General features: G+C 42.0%; 1 protein-coding gene across 17 annotated transcripts in view; it reads right to left on the bottom strand.

Moving 5' to 3' along the window:
- The window catches only part of CALD1 (caldesmon 1), a 279725-nt gene that overhangs the window by 53550 nt on the left and 212348 nt on the right, over positions 1 to 13827 (bottom strand). The window contains exon 1 of one of the 17 annotated variants that reach the window (XM_068947914.1): positions 4385 to 4627. The exons of the other annotated variants lie outside the window; for them this stretch is intronic. Coding sequence (XP_068804015.1) covers positions 4385 to 4431 — 47 coding nt within the window. The 5' untranslated portion in view covers positions 4432 to 4627. Of the gene's footprint in view, positions 1 to 4384; positions 4628 to 13827 lie in introns of those variants that run through there. 17 annotated transcript variants of the gene reach the window in all.

Raw genomic sequence — 13827 nt, 5'->3', positions numbered from 1 at the left:
AGGGGTGAAAAGTTACAAAGTCAGTTAGGTCTATTTCAATTATTCAAACTATTGATGGGACTATTTTGCTTGGTTGGGTTTTTAAATGTATGGTTTTGGATTATCCAGTTTACTGCATCTGCATTGTGGTACTCAAATTGCACAGAAGAGCAGAGAGGGCCTGAAAAAATAACCAGAGAATTTCCCCTATACGTCTGAGCCTTCTTTTTTTATTCTGAACTGGGGAAAAGGGTGGAGTAGGAGGCATGGGACTGCAGATCTGGCAGAGAACGGAAGGGCAGGGGTACGAAGCAGCAGGACAAAGTTTTGCCACCCCCATCCCATGCTGGTTGAACACCATTTGAGAACACCTAGGCCAACAGTGTGGTGGCTGAGGAGTTATCTGGATTTAAGATCTGCACTCCCAATGAATTTTCTAGTTTTGCTGAAGCAGAAAAAAAATACCCTTGTCAGGGTGAAGCGATATGGAAAATGTTCAGGGTTGTTTTATTTTAAATCAGCCTAAAACAAGAAGGCTAATCTTCATCTAATCTTGTTGGGGTTTTTTAACTTTTTAATTTTAATTTAGGTCAATTTTGAATCAAAAGAACAGAATGTGTTATTTCAAAAAAATACTGCAAAGCAGCAGCCCAGTAATTTCTTTTCTTGTTTAGAAAGTGTCAAAAGAAACTGTCTTCATTAAAAAAAAAAAAAAAGTTATTCCTGTCGTTTTCATTTCAGTGAAGCTACTCGCAGAACCCGACGTGAATTCCCAACTACCTCTGGTTTGCCTAGCACTCTCCCCTTTTTTCTTGTTTTTGCTAAATTTACCGTTCACCAAAAACAACTTACAGCTCATCATCTTGGGCATCTGGATTCCCAGAGAGCAGTACCAGAGCAAGTCTGACATTTTTCACCAGTATTCTGGCTTCAACTAAGGTTTGGACAGGGAGGAGAATACAGCTCAAGGTTTTCATGAAACTCTCCAGAGTCACTTGTTCTCTGAAAAAATCTTAGAAATTGGGTCGCCACAGAGTGATGACTTCAGATTCACGTGAACGCCCAAAACCACGTGCCCTGGCCACCTTGCGCTCTGCTTGTAGTGAAGAAAGAGAAGCATCCTTCACTGAGGCAACAAGGCTGAGGAAAAACAAGGTGTTTCCTTACAGACCTGTCCTTCCTCTGCCATGCTGTTTCTTCCATCAAGAAGAATAATCTCACACAAAAAATGACAGCTCCTCCAGTAAATTTTTTCTGACACCTATATCCAGCTACAAAATCCTGAATTGGACATTCAGTCTGCAACAGCCACTGTTCCTGCCGATGTGTAAACCAAACATCAAAGCCAGTACATTTCATTCAGGTGGTGGCAACCACTATATCAAGAATGCTCTATGTACATAGAGGGTAGTTAACACAGTGTTTAACATAAATATGGTCCATCCATAGATAAACATACGTGCATCTAAAATGCTCACCTACCACTTTCCGAAATGCCTTGGACTTCATTTCCAGACATCACACACTGACGTACAACTTGAGTGTAAACTGCGCTGTACACAGATGGACAGGTTAAGTATGAAATGGCTGACATTTAAAAAGTGTAAGTAAATTGCCTATTTCTTGGCACGTGGTAAATTTGTCACTGCTGGGAAAGAGTAACTCTCAGAGGTTGTCTGGTGTTCTTATTTTTTAAATTGGGACTCATGAACTTGCTACCAGCTAACATTTTTGTGCCTCTGGTGCTTAGTTACATTACGTCTGCATTATTTTATCATCTGAGTAACGTAAAAGGACTTTGAAAAATTAAGGATTCAGGCCATTGCCCTCTGGGTAACAGGAATGAAAAGCATGGCAAACAGAAAAGACCAGAAAGAAGGAAAGAGAAGGCTTCAAGTGAAAATGAACAGCATCACTTTTCCAAGCAGAATTAATCAGATAACATCTTCCCGCTAACACTGTTGCTGCCTGTGGAGAAAAGTGAAGCGTCTCCTTCAAGTCCCTCTCTTATCCTAATAAAACTACTCAACTCAAACTCTAGCTTGAACAACCAGTCAAGGAACACATCGCCTGCAATGCAAGGGACCAAACACAAAATGCTGCAAAGGAGTGAATTTCCAGTAACAAAACTGCCCACAAACAATATGTGAAATTTGAGCAAAAGATGTATTTTTCTGGAAGAAACATTTTACCTGTTGGCAAAGAATACTTCTGCCTTCCATAGAAACTTGCATGGTAAACACCGATTTTCGCTTCTAGTGAAGTTAGCCAATTCAATCCCTAGACATTTACTAAGCAGTTTCTATGATTTCAGGCCAATCCAAATGAGTCCTTCGCTATGACAACAGCTTCTGCTTTTAATTTCCAGTATATCGAATGCTAACGGGATTATATTCAGTTATTTAGCAATTATAAAATTTTCTACAAATACTACAAGTATACTGAGCTTCTTAAACAACACAGCTGAAACCGCCATATAAAAGGGCCATTAGAGGATATCTGCAAGAAGTTAAAAATCATATTGTACCTCATTCAAAACAATGCAATCACCGCCTCCCTCCCTTCCCTGGTGAAACTCCACAGAATTAACTTATAAAGACTTTAATACTCCTTTTCTTTTCCATTGCAGTCTCCTGAGAAGGCATGAGGACTTGGAATGATTACGTTATGCTTCAGCCTGGGAAGAGCAGTGTTTCATCATGTATTTCACTGAGTAATGCTTTGAAGAAGCCTTTGTGGGTAACGCTAAAGGTGTCTTCTGTGCTGTTGGCCCAAGGTCACAGAGATGTTTGTTAAAAGGGAATAAATCAGTTTCCAACTTTTGGCCACAGATTTGATTTTTTGGTTATTTTTCCTCCCCAAATACACCGCTGTGAGACGTGACAAAACAAAACCCATGTCTCGTTGTCAAGGTGTGTCTCCTCTTGTGTAGAAACTGCTGCTGGATATGAGTCTCTCAAGGTGCAGGAAACCAACAGGAGAGCAGCTAACTACGTTTTAAAAGACAGGGATTGAACTATTTTCGTCCAGATAAAATTCCACCAACTTCAGTGAATTGACTTTGCACACATAACTGTGGGTACTAAAGCGGATGCAAGTTGGGACGTTCCTTGCAGCGCTCACCTCAGACATATGCAAGGCACAAAGTTAGCACATTACTGATGCCTTCTCTCACCCAAGCGGGGAGTGGTGGAGAATCTCCCTCAGTAAGGATATCCAAAGATTTCTGGTTTTTTAAGCAAAACAGCCAGATGCTGAGAACTAGCTAAACTGGCCACAGTGCAGGCAAGTGAAAAGGGTCTGAAGGTCGCCCCAGTGCCGTCAGCCAGGGTCACTACACTCAGGGCCAGCTCCCCATACTGGATCAAGAGTCAAGGTTTGCTCTAGTTAAAACAGCACCAGTGTCCAAATCTCACTCACTTCTCCCTTTCCTGCCTCCCTCCCTGTCCTCCCTTTGCCCTTGCACTAGTTGCAGTAAAACTGGTTCTCTGCCCAGTAACTCCCCGTTCCCGTACAGCAGTCCCTCAAGGGCTAGCTGCCACGGTCTGTAGCCATATTTGACCAAGAACCCAGCACAAAATAAACTCTTTTAATGTGCACTTAGTCTAATTACTATTTATTCCCCACTATCCAAAATTATGATTAAGGATTTTACGTTCCTGGCTTCCTAGAGCATCTGAGTTTCAGAAATCTCTGAGCACCCTCCCTCCAAGAACATAGGATTTCATGCTGAAAACTACAAAAACAGGGACCCAAAAATCTCAATCACTTTTGAAAAATTCTCCCAGATGTTAAACAAAACCCCGAGACAAATCACTTCACAGTATTTTAGAGACAGAGTAGTGCTCTGTTTTCCTCCCCTCAACATGTAAAGTGGACGAACAAAGCAACAACACAGGACCCAAATAAACCAGACAATTTCTTCGGCAATATTACACAGGCCAATTGGTTTTCTTCATTTGCTTCCCTCCCATATTCAGGGATGAATATGCCATGAGGACTTTATTTACTTAGCGGATTAAGCAATCTGAGTTATGCGAAAGCTTTCAAACAAACTATGAAACTTCTGCAAACTCCTCATTAACAGAACCCCGGTGAGCAGCCAGTCCTCACAACGTTCCCTTCTATCTACTTCTGCCTCTGAACAAAGCAATTTAAATTCTGCAATTCAGGTCAAAAGGACACATAAATGCACAGATTTTTCTCTCAGACAACAGAGCGCAACATAACAAAAAGAAGAGCAAAAGAACCCAGTCTGTGTCCAATGCTCATTCCCCAATTCACCCAACTTCCAAACTCATCACACTCTATTTCGTTCCCCTTTCCCATCGACACCATCCAGCACTTCCTACATAACACAGAAAGGCTAAAGCCATACAGATATCACAATAAATTGGGAACTCACTTGGAAAGACTTGACAAGTTCTGCCTGCAGTATGATCTGCTGATCATGTCTGCAGCGTATGAATCAGTGCAAACTGCTGCCAGCTGCAGGGAGCAAATGGACGGATGATCAGGGCGTGGAATGAGATAATAAAAATGCCATTATCCTTTCAGGCATGCGAGACTCATTGGATGCTCTTTCCACCCCACAGGTTAACCATTTGGTCGGTGCTGTAGCTCCGAAATGACACTCTCTGCTCGCCTCTTGGCAAGTTCATTATCTATCCTGTATCCTCCCCCTCCCTTCACCCCCCTCTGGTCCCTCCGCGCTGTGATCATATGATTATTATTTTTTTTACTGTATTCTCTCTAATAGATCCCCTTTGTTATGTCTGGACCTCACATTGCAGAAATTCCTGCAGATTTCTCAGCTGCTCAGTTTGACAGACAAATGCTCCCTTCCCATTCACTTTCCACAAGAAGTGCTTCTGTTTAGGCAAGTTTGCCCAGGCACTGAGCAGTGCAAATCAGATAGATACAGCGCACAAAGGTGCCTTCACAAGTATTTGCTGGTAGGGAAGTCACATTCCAGCCTGCCGAGAGACGATGAAGGGAGAGGACTCAGATGTAAAACAATGGTCCCGGAAACAGTCCTCCCTTTTGATCATAAATCATTGCCTAAATATATTGCAGGCACTTGTATCGAGTCGAACTTGTGAAAGGTCAAGCTGGAACAGAAAGCTGAAAAGACTGGAGCGTGATTTCCAAACGGGAACAAATTCAGGGAACTGGGAAGCAGCTGCAAAGCCCAACTGGAGTCAGGATACGACCATCATGTGTTGAGCAATGGGATTAAAAACATGGCTGCAGCAAAATGCAATCTAGCAGACTCTTCTCAATGTTCTTCTATCTAATCCCGTGAATGAGACAGGAAACAGAAATGCAAAGTAATTTAAATAGAGGCACCATCAGTTACCATGCTTTCACATGTGCAGCTCTCATACCCCTTTAAGCCAGCACATGCGAGTAAACTGAAACAGCTCACTGCACAGTCCTGCAGCCATTCCACTCCAGGCTGCGATCCTGCTCAACCTCATAAATTGCAGGGGTGGGTGTGCGCGGATTAGTACTTAGAAGGGAAATCTCTCCTAGAAGCTCACACTTCTGTGGGAAGGAGTGAGGTGGGTTCAGTAGGTGGCACTCTTACCACGGAGTAAGCACTGAGTCAATCCTCTCTACTTAAAGCCATGGAGGATGCCGGCTTTCAACACAGGCATGAATCTGACAGTTGCCTTCTCAGTCATTTTAAGAAACATACTCACTCATTTGTGTTCTGCTCAAATGCTGAAGCAGGTAATTGACAGGTAACTCCCTGTACTGTGTCAAGGAGATAGATTGTGAGGACAAGTTACAATTTTGTGTTTTATAGCGTGGTGCACGATGCCCAGGCAAGAAAGTATAGGCTTAGACTTTTTGCAGACTCAGGAACAGGTCTGCAATACCACCAAGAAATTGCTGGTTCTTTATCTACACCATCTAAAGACCCAGCCCCCCTGTTCTAAAGTACATGTACAAACCCCTGCTTTATCCATCTTTTTGGGTACCAAACATACTGGAATTTTGAGCTGGAGCAAGTAAAAGGCAGCACTGCTGATTGCAGATGGAGAATAATGTGGATTTCTGGGGTGACAAAGAGATCTGCAAATGAGATGAGGGTGCAGCAGGGACGCCATCTCTATTTACTTTTGTCCTCAAGTAAAGGAGGACATGTAGGTCAGTGGGAATGTGTACAGTCCTTGAAAAATGCTGGTGACAAGGGAGTCAGCTTTATTCCTCACAGAAAAAAAAAAAAAAATGTCATGACTGGGAAATTACAGAAGCAGAATTCTTCCCTCTTGGAAGAGAGTTAAACAAAGATCGTATTGCTGTTCTGGCAAAATACATTTTAATCAGATGCTAGATCTAAGAATTGATGCTTATGAAACTATAAACTGGGCTCCAAAGGCAGTCCTACAGATTTCTAGTACAGGTCTGTATTTACTACTGTGTCACAGAAACGGATTTTTTTCCAGTTGAGTGAGTTCTAAATCCTTTTCAATGTATCCTGGAATACTCAGGTTATTGCAGTGCCCACAAACAAAACTGTTTCAATGTAAGATTAAATACAAGCAATTTGACTGTCTTCTACAACTTTATACTCCTTCAGAGAGTCCTAGATTTTTCAAAAAATCCCAGTGCTCCTATCATCAAGCAGATCCTGGCTCTCAATGGCAAATCTAACCTATTTGTTGAGTCAGTAGGAGAGAGACACTTCTTGCACTTGTAGTATATCCTGGAACTTATTTAAAATGTCTCCTACTCAGGAAAAATATTATTTCTTTTTCTTTGCTTTTACAAATAACGTTTTGAATTAGAAAAATCTTCCTGTCTAGATGAAACACAACTGATTTACATGCCTATTTTTGATCTGCAACAAAAGTTTCTAACACTGAAGTGCATCTTCTTGCCTATTGCTTCTACCTCTAAAACACTACTGAGAATAGGTGTCTTTTGTCTACTGAATTCTCGAGCCATGATTAATGCTGGCCACATAAGTCTATCCTCAGTTGATGTGCCAGTTTGCATCTTTGCCTGCAAATTAAGGAACTGAAGATAAATAAGGTGAGCAAAGCCCCACTCCCAAAGAGAAACAGTCTCTCTGACCAACTGGCTGTACTGTTCACCTGCGCTGACTGTCATTGTCAACAACTGCTTAAAATGCTCTGCAGTTACAGGGAGCACAGCATATTGGGTTTTAATTTGACAGCACCTGTGTGGCAGTTTTTTTTTTTCCCTCCCCTCCAGAAAGAACTGTAACCGTGAGTTACCACACTTGCAAAGAAGCCGCAAGACCACATGTGATTCTGGACACGGTAACGTTGATTCACTGTGTATAGGCAATGAGCGCACTGCCCAATGGACCTGACTAGCCTGTTAGGGGCATACTGTGGCACTGGAGATCGCCCATGAGGAGGCTTCACCATCAGTTGTATACTCAGAGCTGTGCACGTCACTGAAATAGTAAGGCCTATTCAGCTGAGGAACATCTCTGCTTTAACAAGAGCTACAGGGATGTTTTCACAACTCAGTCTGCATTACTGGAAATGCTGCGTCTCTCCTCTCAAAGGAGGGCTCCACAGGGGCCAAGACATGCAATGCAAAGCATTCACACCCAATTGGGTGCAGCCCCAGCAGCTCCATAGTTTACAGCAATGCAGACCTGGCTCCAGTGAAAGAGGCTGACACTGAGCCAAGATATTCCAGTGCTTGCAACCCCCTTTAAAAAGAAGTGGGAGGAGCAGTCAAGTCTTTTATAGATCCCTGCACTTGATAATCCCTTTATTTCAGGAACAAGTTTGTGGTTGTTTACTTTCTTGAATAATTTAACTGAGAGGGATATGCAATCTCCTTTTTGGCCCTGAGGTGAAGATGTTGCATACGTAGCAACAAGAGGCAAATGACCTTCCCCTAGATCACTTCAAAAATTCACACTGACATCTGGAGCACGAAAAATGATGGTGACAGGAGATGCATGTCTTACAGCCGGCTTTCCTTGTATGTTCAGATGCTTCAGAGATTATGACTTGCTGCAGGACACTAAGACCGCTAAGCAGGAGGACACAAGAAAGAGGGAAAACTAAGTAAACAAACACTAACTGAACTAGGGCACTTGAAAGGAGTCATTCACTCCAACAAATTCAAGTCAAATGACTTTAAGAGTCAAGGCTCATCCATTACAACAATGAAAGGAACTACAGGGCCTTTCCTAGCTTCTCAAGGTTAAAAGCAGCAAAATGAGGAGGAGGAAGGAGACATGAGAGCTTTCCAAAAGGAAGTTATTACTGGGAGGTTCCAATGTCTACTCATACTAACAATAGGAATGTCCAGAGGTCATCCAGAGAGCCACTTAACATTTTGTTTGTTATTTTTACTTTAACTATTCCTGCATGTAAGGCAGAGTTTTCAGTGAGTCCATCATAATAAACCTTAAATCTTTTTTCCTTTAGAGATTATAGTGAATTTTGAACTTGACAGAGGCACATCCAGACCACGCCTTTCCATACGTAGCCTATTCCTCTCTGTATGTGTTTGTCAGTGGTGGGTTCTGTCTGTCACTGTGCTGCCCACTGTTCTTGTTCTGTTACTCACATACTTCCATGTTTCTTTCGCTATTTAGACCCCTTCCAAGCCAAGGCAATTTGGAAATTGGGAGGCAAATAACTTACAGAACTGTACCTGATTTGTTTCAGAGACCGTAAATTCCTCACCGTGCTACCTCCTCTCCTGTGTGCCGCCATTCTGACATCAGTAGACAGACTTGTAGAGAACTCTGCAAAGCTACTGGCATTTTGCAAGAGAAACAGAACTCTCTGTTTTTTATGAAAATCCACTCTGATGACATTAACATCTGCTCCTTGTTTGAAGGATATTTTTAACTGTTCCCTCCCTGGGAAAATGAAAGATGCCACAATGTCTTTCACGCTCTCACGTAGTAGATAAATGCTGTTTTTTTTTTTTTTTAAAGGTCTGCTCTGAAATGCCCCCATAGTTCACTGCATGGAAATCAGTGTATGCACCTCATACGGCAAAAAGGATCTGCATTCACCATCCTGTAAGATTTCACTTTAGGACACTAGCGTGTGGGCAGGGACTTCATTTCGCAGATGAACAACATTTGGCATATTAAATTATATGCAGTAGGTAAAGTCTGGCAACCCACACAAAATGTCTTGGAGTAAACCTCTGAGTACTCATAAAAATGAGGCTATCTACTTCATCATCAAATAATGTGGACTCTTACTCTTTTTTTTTCCAGTCCAGTTTTAAATATCGCAAGTAATGGAGATTCTGCCATTCTCTAGTGATAAGTCTTCAGTAGTCTTAAAGAGTTCAGTAATAAGAAGCTATCCTACAGCTATAACATCTATTCCTCCCCTTGTTCTTAATTGTAACTCTTAGCTATATCAACCTGGATGTCTGTAAACAACAACAAGGCCAGATGTTTTAATGTCTTCAGTGATACCCATAAATAATAATTACCCAGCCGTGTAAGTGAAGATAGATATAGACAGATAGATAGATAGATAGATTTTCAGACTGGAAGGTATAGTTTTGGTTTCATACATATGTATGTGTGAATCATGGACACACATGCAAATAGAGTTTTCATGCTCACATGGACACATTACCATATAGCTAATAACTTATCAGAAGACAGAACTATTTGCATAGACGAGTTCTGCAGGATTAGGAACATAAACTTGTACATCAAAACATGAGAGCCTGAAGTCTTTGAAATGTTAACCACTCGCAGTAAAGTACTTCCAGGTCCTGACAACCCATATAGACCCCATGTAGCATTCAGCCCTGTCTGATGTCTGCTTTTGTAGAACAGGCTGGTCCTGAGCAGCACAGACAGGAGTTTGGTCCTCTGCAGAGAGCAGAAGCTCATCTTCTCTGTCCCCAGTTCAACAGATTTTAATATTACCCTACTCCTCACATGGAAAAGTTACTGACTGCATGTATGGCTGTTACGGTAAACAAAACAAACTCCAAGACAAGTGTTGGAGTGATATTCCAAGAAGAACTTCCACTGTAAATTGGACTTGATTAGAAAAACATATTTGATGGTATTTGCATTCTCTGTCAGTTACTTATGGGGAACTGCACAATCCAGAAATAAAGCAGCACAGTATTTCATGGACATGATAGACTATTTCCACTAAAGCATAGCTTTTCTTTTATGTCATGTTTTCACTGCTTTCAAATAAACAGTCAGATCAGAACAATAGTTTCTGCATAACAGACAGGACACAGCTACCTTCTGGTCATTTGAACAACTGGAATGGAGGAAACTGCATGAGGGAAGCATTCACAAAGGCTACCTTAACCTCCTCTTCCTAAGCCCCCCGCCCAGCCACCTCCCTGACACAGGCTCTGGTCACCTCCTGTGCTGAGCTTCCCTCACGGAGTCTCTCCAGACTCCAGCAGCACAGGGAAGGGCCATTGTTTCCCTGTGCCCTGCCCGTGTTACAAGTGCTCACACTGTTGCGCTGTATGCATGTCAGGGAGAGATGCCAATTCTTACAGCAATAAAAAGCAATCTATTATTTTGGCTGGCAAATTTTAAATTTGCTGTCTCTCATTGATATCTGAACTGTTACTTGCTTGGAGGAATAACTGCTATTAATACGTTTCAGCCTTAGCAGTAAGAAGAGTAGCACCCCAAGCCCAGAAGACTATAAATGGACTTACAGGACCTCCTGCTTACAGTCATGTAGTATAATATTTGCAGAGTCCACAAAACTTAAAGCCATATAAATTGCCTATAATGCAGATACAAGTTCCCTGCACCTCAACTGTTTTTGGCAATAGTTAATTTCTGCAACACTTTCAACTAATAGGTTTTATATAAAATTAACAGCATTAATAATAATATATTAACAAGCATGGTCCAAACATTCTTATTCACTTCAAATTCAGTCACTGCTTACATCTTTGCTAAGTTCCAACCTCGTTACTGTTGTTGTGAACATTACATATGTTGCCAGAAAGAGCCACAACGTGGTAGGTGTGATACAAACAGGGAGGACAGACGCCGTTCCTAGCCAAAAGAGTTTATAGTCTAGATTCTACTGCTGAATAGGCATAGGTGGAAACCTAACCTTCCTTAGGTTATGTTCCTTAACACAAACACTATAAAACAACAGTTAACCTAAATGTGAAGCGTGGGACCTGTTCACTCTCGCCTGCCATCACGTTATCAGGACAGCACCCATCGTGTTGCTTCATCAGCTTGAAGCCGGACTCAAGAGTACAGGCTTCGGGCTTGATCATTCTCTGCTGGAATAATTTATTTCAGTGTGTGCACAGGCATACACACGCACAGAGTTTTGGACAGAGAAGAGCATTTCCTGCTGGGCCAACTTATGGAGGCATTCCTGTACCAAAAGCTCCTGTTGTCTTATTCCCTGAATTTTAGTGGTGAGCAAGATCCAAGCCCAGATTGGGATCTCGACTGCACAAACAACCCAATAAACTCAGCTAGCAAAACTATCAGAATTCCACTGAAAGCACTGACTGTTCAACAGCTTATGCCCCTTGAACAGCTCGGAGGTATTCAAAACGCAAACCTAGGCTAGAAGTAATTCAGTTTGGGCTTTTCTTATCCCTGAACTTAGCTTAACAATATGAGGTTGGAGCTGCAGAACAGGCCCCCCTTCCTCATGCAGGTTGATGATCAGTTAGATCCCTGGCTGACTGGACTGCTCATTTTTAATATCTGGTAATGGCCCTTAGGTATTTTGGAACGGGCTTTCTTTCACTAGCTGCACAGGGATTACAATCAAACCGGATGCTCCCAAGAACTTTCTGGGAGCTAACAGTGTCAGTTTATTTAATAACTTTCAAAGTGAAACTAAAATCTTGTCCAAATCATGTCTCCTCTGATTTAATTAAAGCGCACCACACATACTGCACTGCTCTGTTAATCATTAACAAAGTTAATTGAAGACAGAAGATGATTCTTTTCTTTTCTTCCCTTCAAAAGCTTCCAGCCAGTGGAAAACTTCAAAAAACATTCCAAAAAAAAAAGACCAGTACAGTATGATTTTTGTTAGAATGGTCAATACGTCAGTATGTTTTTTCCTCTTCTTCTGTATTTCTGATTCCTATAGGAATGCATGTTAAAAGAGAGGGGTTTTTTGGTTGCTATGTTTTTCTTTTTTTTTGCTTGGCAAAACACCTTTCCCAAATTTTCTAAATATTGCCTGGTATTTGCGTCAATATGACAGTCATTGGTTTTGACAGGAATCAGATTGCTAAAGCCACACAAAAATGCTTTGGAAATTAGAGGCTAGTTATATATTCCATTTCATTCAAGTCTACTTCAGCAAACTGGTGAGGAGTGGATCTGAACTGTCTCTGTTATCCCTTCGCTTCTGTGGTTCGCAAGCACAGTTCCTTCAGCACACTAATCTCCGTCCTAACTTTTAGACTCGCTCACAACTCCAGCTGTTTGATAAACCTCATTAGCTCTCCCTTCCCAAAGCATTTGCGCTTTCCAAGATGACCTAGCAACCCACAAAATTATTCTCCCAATGCAGCAAAGCTTTCCAGTTTCTTCCAGGGAGGAACCAAATAGAAAATTAAATAGTGTTAAAAGTATTACACTTTCTGGACTATGCAAGAAACAGGAAACATTCAACTTCTACTTTTTCCAACATTTCTCCCTTTTTGAAGGAGACTTTAAAAACAGCAACAACAAAAAAAAAGGTTTCTTTCTTCAGGTCTTAGGAAATCTAAATACAAAAGCTTCCTGTCTCATCAGTACAGTTGTTATCTAAGGAGATTTCGCTCTTGAAAGCAACAAAGGGTCAAGGCTGAACACTTCCACAAGGCCTGTCAGATCAGATCAGGTCAGCGCTCCAGCAAGGCTGGATTCTTGCCTCCAGCCATGGCTCATGCCTAATAGTTTAGAGGAAAGCAATGGGAAAAGAAAAAAGGCAAACCCTGCTGCACCTGGTCCATTGAGCAAAGTTCTACATACAAGGCAAAATTCCTCTCTGCCCCCTGCAGGCAGTCAGCTGGGGCTCTGCCACATACAGGCATTATGATGTGCACTGCAGTGTCTTTATAAGAAGTAATTTATTGTAGGGCAATACATATAAAAGGGTATCAAGGAGTTAAAATGAAATCATAGTAAATGTTCAGTGCTTGCATCACAGCATGTGCATCAAGTCATAATGATCTAGGGGCTTAAATTAGTCCAGCATAACAGACCAAGTATATTTTTCCCCTGTTATTTCTCTACTTACACAACTGTTAATAGGAAGTTCTGCACTGTAGTACCTGAAATCTATCATAATTCAGTGACAACTGCATGGGAATGATTCTTCAAGGCACAGTGCATCTAATTCTCATCTTCTCCTGAAAAACAGCTCCTGGGTCATACCTTACACTATCAGGACAGGAAAGTTCTCAGCAAACTCCCGAGGCCATGATTTCTTCCCATCTGCTAAGGAGCAGGCTCAATCTGTGTTTCAGAGCTCCCTACTTCAGAGCTCCCTGCCTGTCTGAAGGACAGCCCAAATATGCTCAGGGCTTTAACACAGGCTCTCGATCTCATCCATGTCACCCAAGTGGCCTGTACAGAGACAAGTGCAAGCCTGTGACAAACAACAGCTCAGGCTTAGCTCCTCCTAAGCCCAGTCAGCACCTCAGTGCCAGCCTGCAGTTGGCTCTACGGATAGGAAGCCCTGGATCACAGGCCGAAAAACTTTTGTATCTAAACAGCTCACCAGTTGGGTAACAGAGCGTGAGAAAAGCCTCTCAGATCTGATCTTCCGTTAGCAGAAACAAGTATGCTCAAGCCCCTCATCGTGTGTATGTAGCCTTGGCTTCCCACTGACAGCACAAAATCATGAG

Source organism: Struthio camelus, chromosome 1 (assembly GCF_040807025.1).
Source record: "Struthio camelus isolate bStrCam1 chromosome 1, bStrCam1.hap1, whole genome shotgun sequence".
Taxonomy (NCBI): domain Eukaryota; kingdom Metazoa; phylum Chordata; class Aves; order Struthioniformes; family Struthionidae; genus Struthio; species Struthio camelus.
The sequence above is the reverse complement of the archived record's forward strand: the minus strand, read 5'-3'. Positions and strand labels throughout refer to the sequence as shown.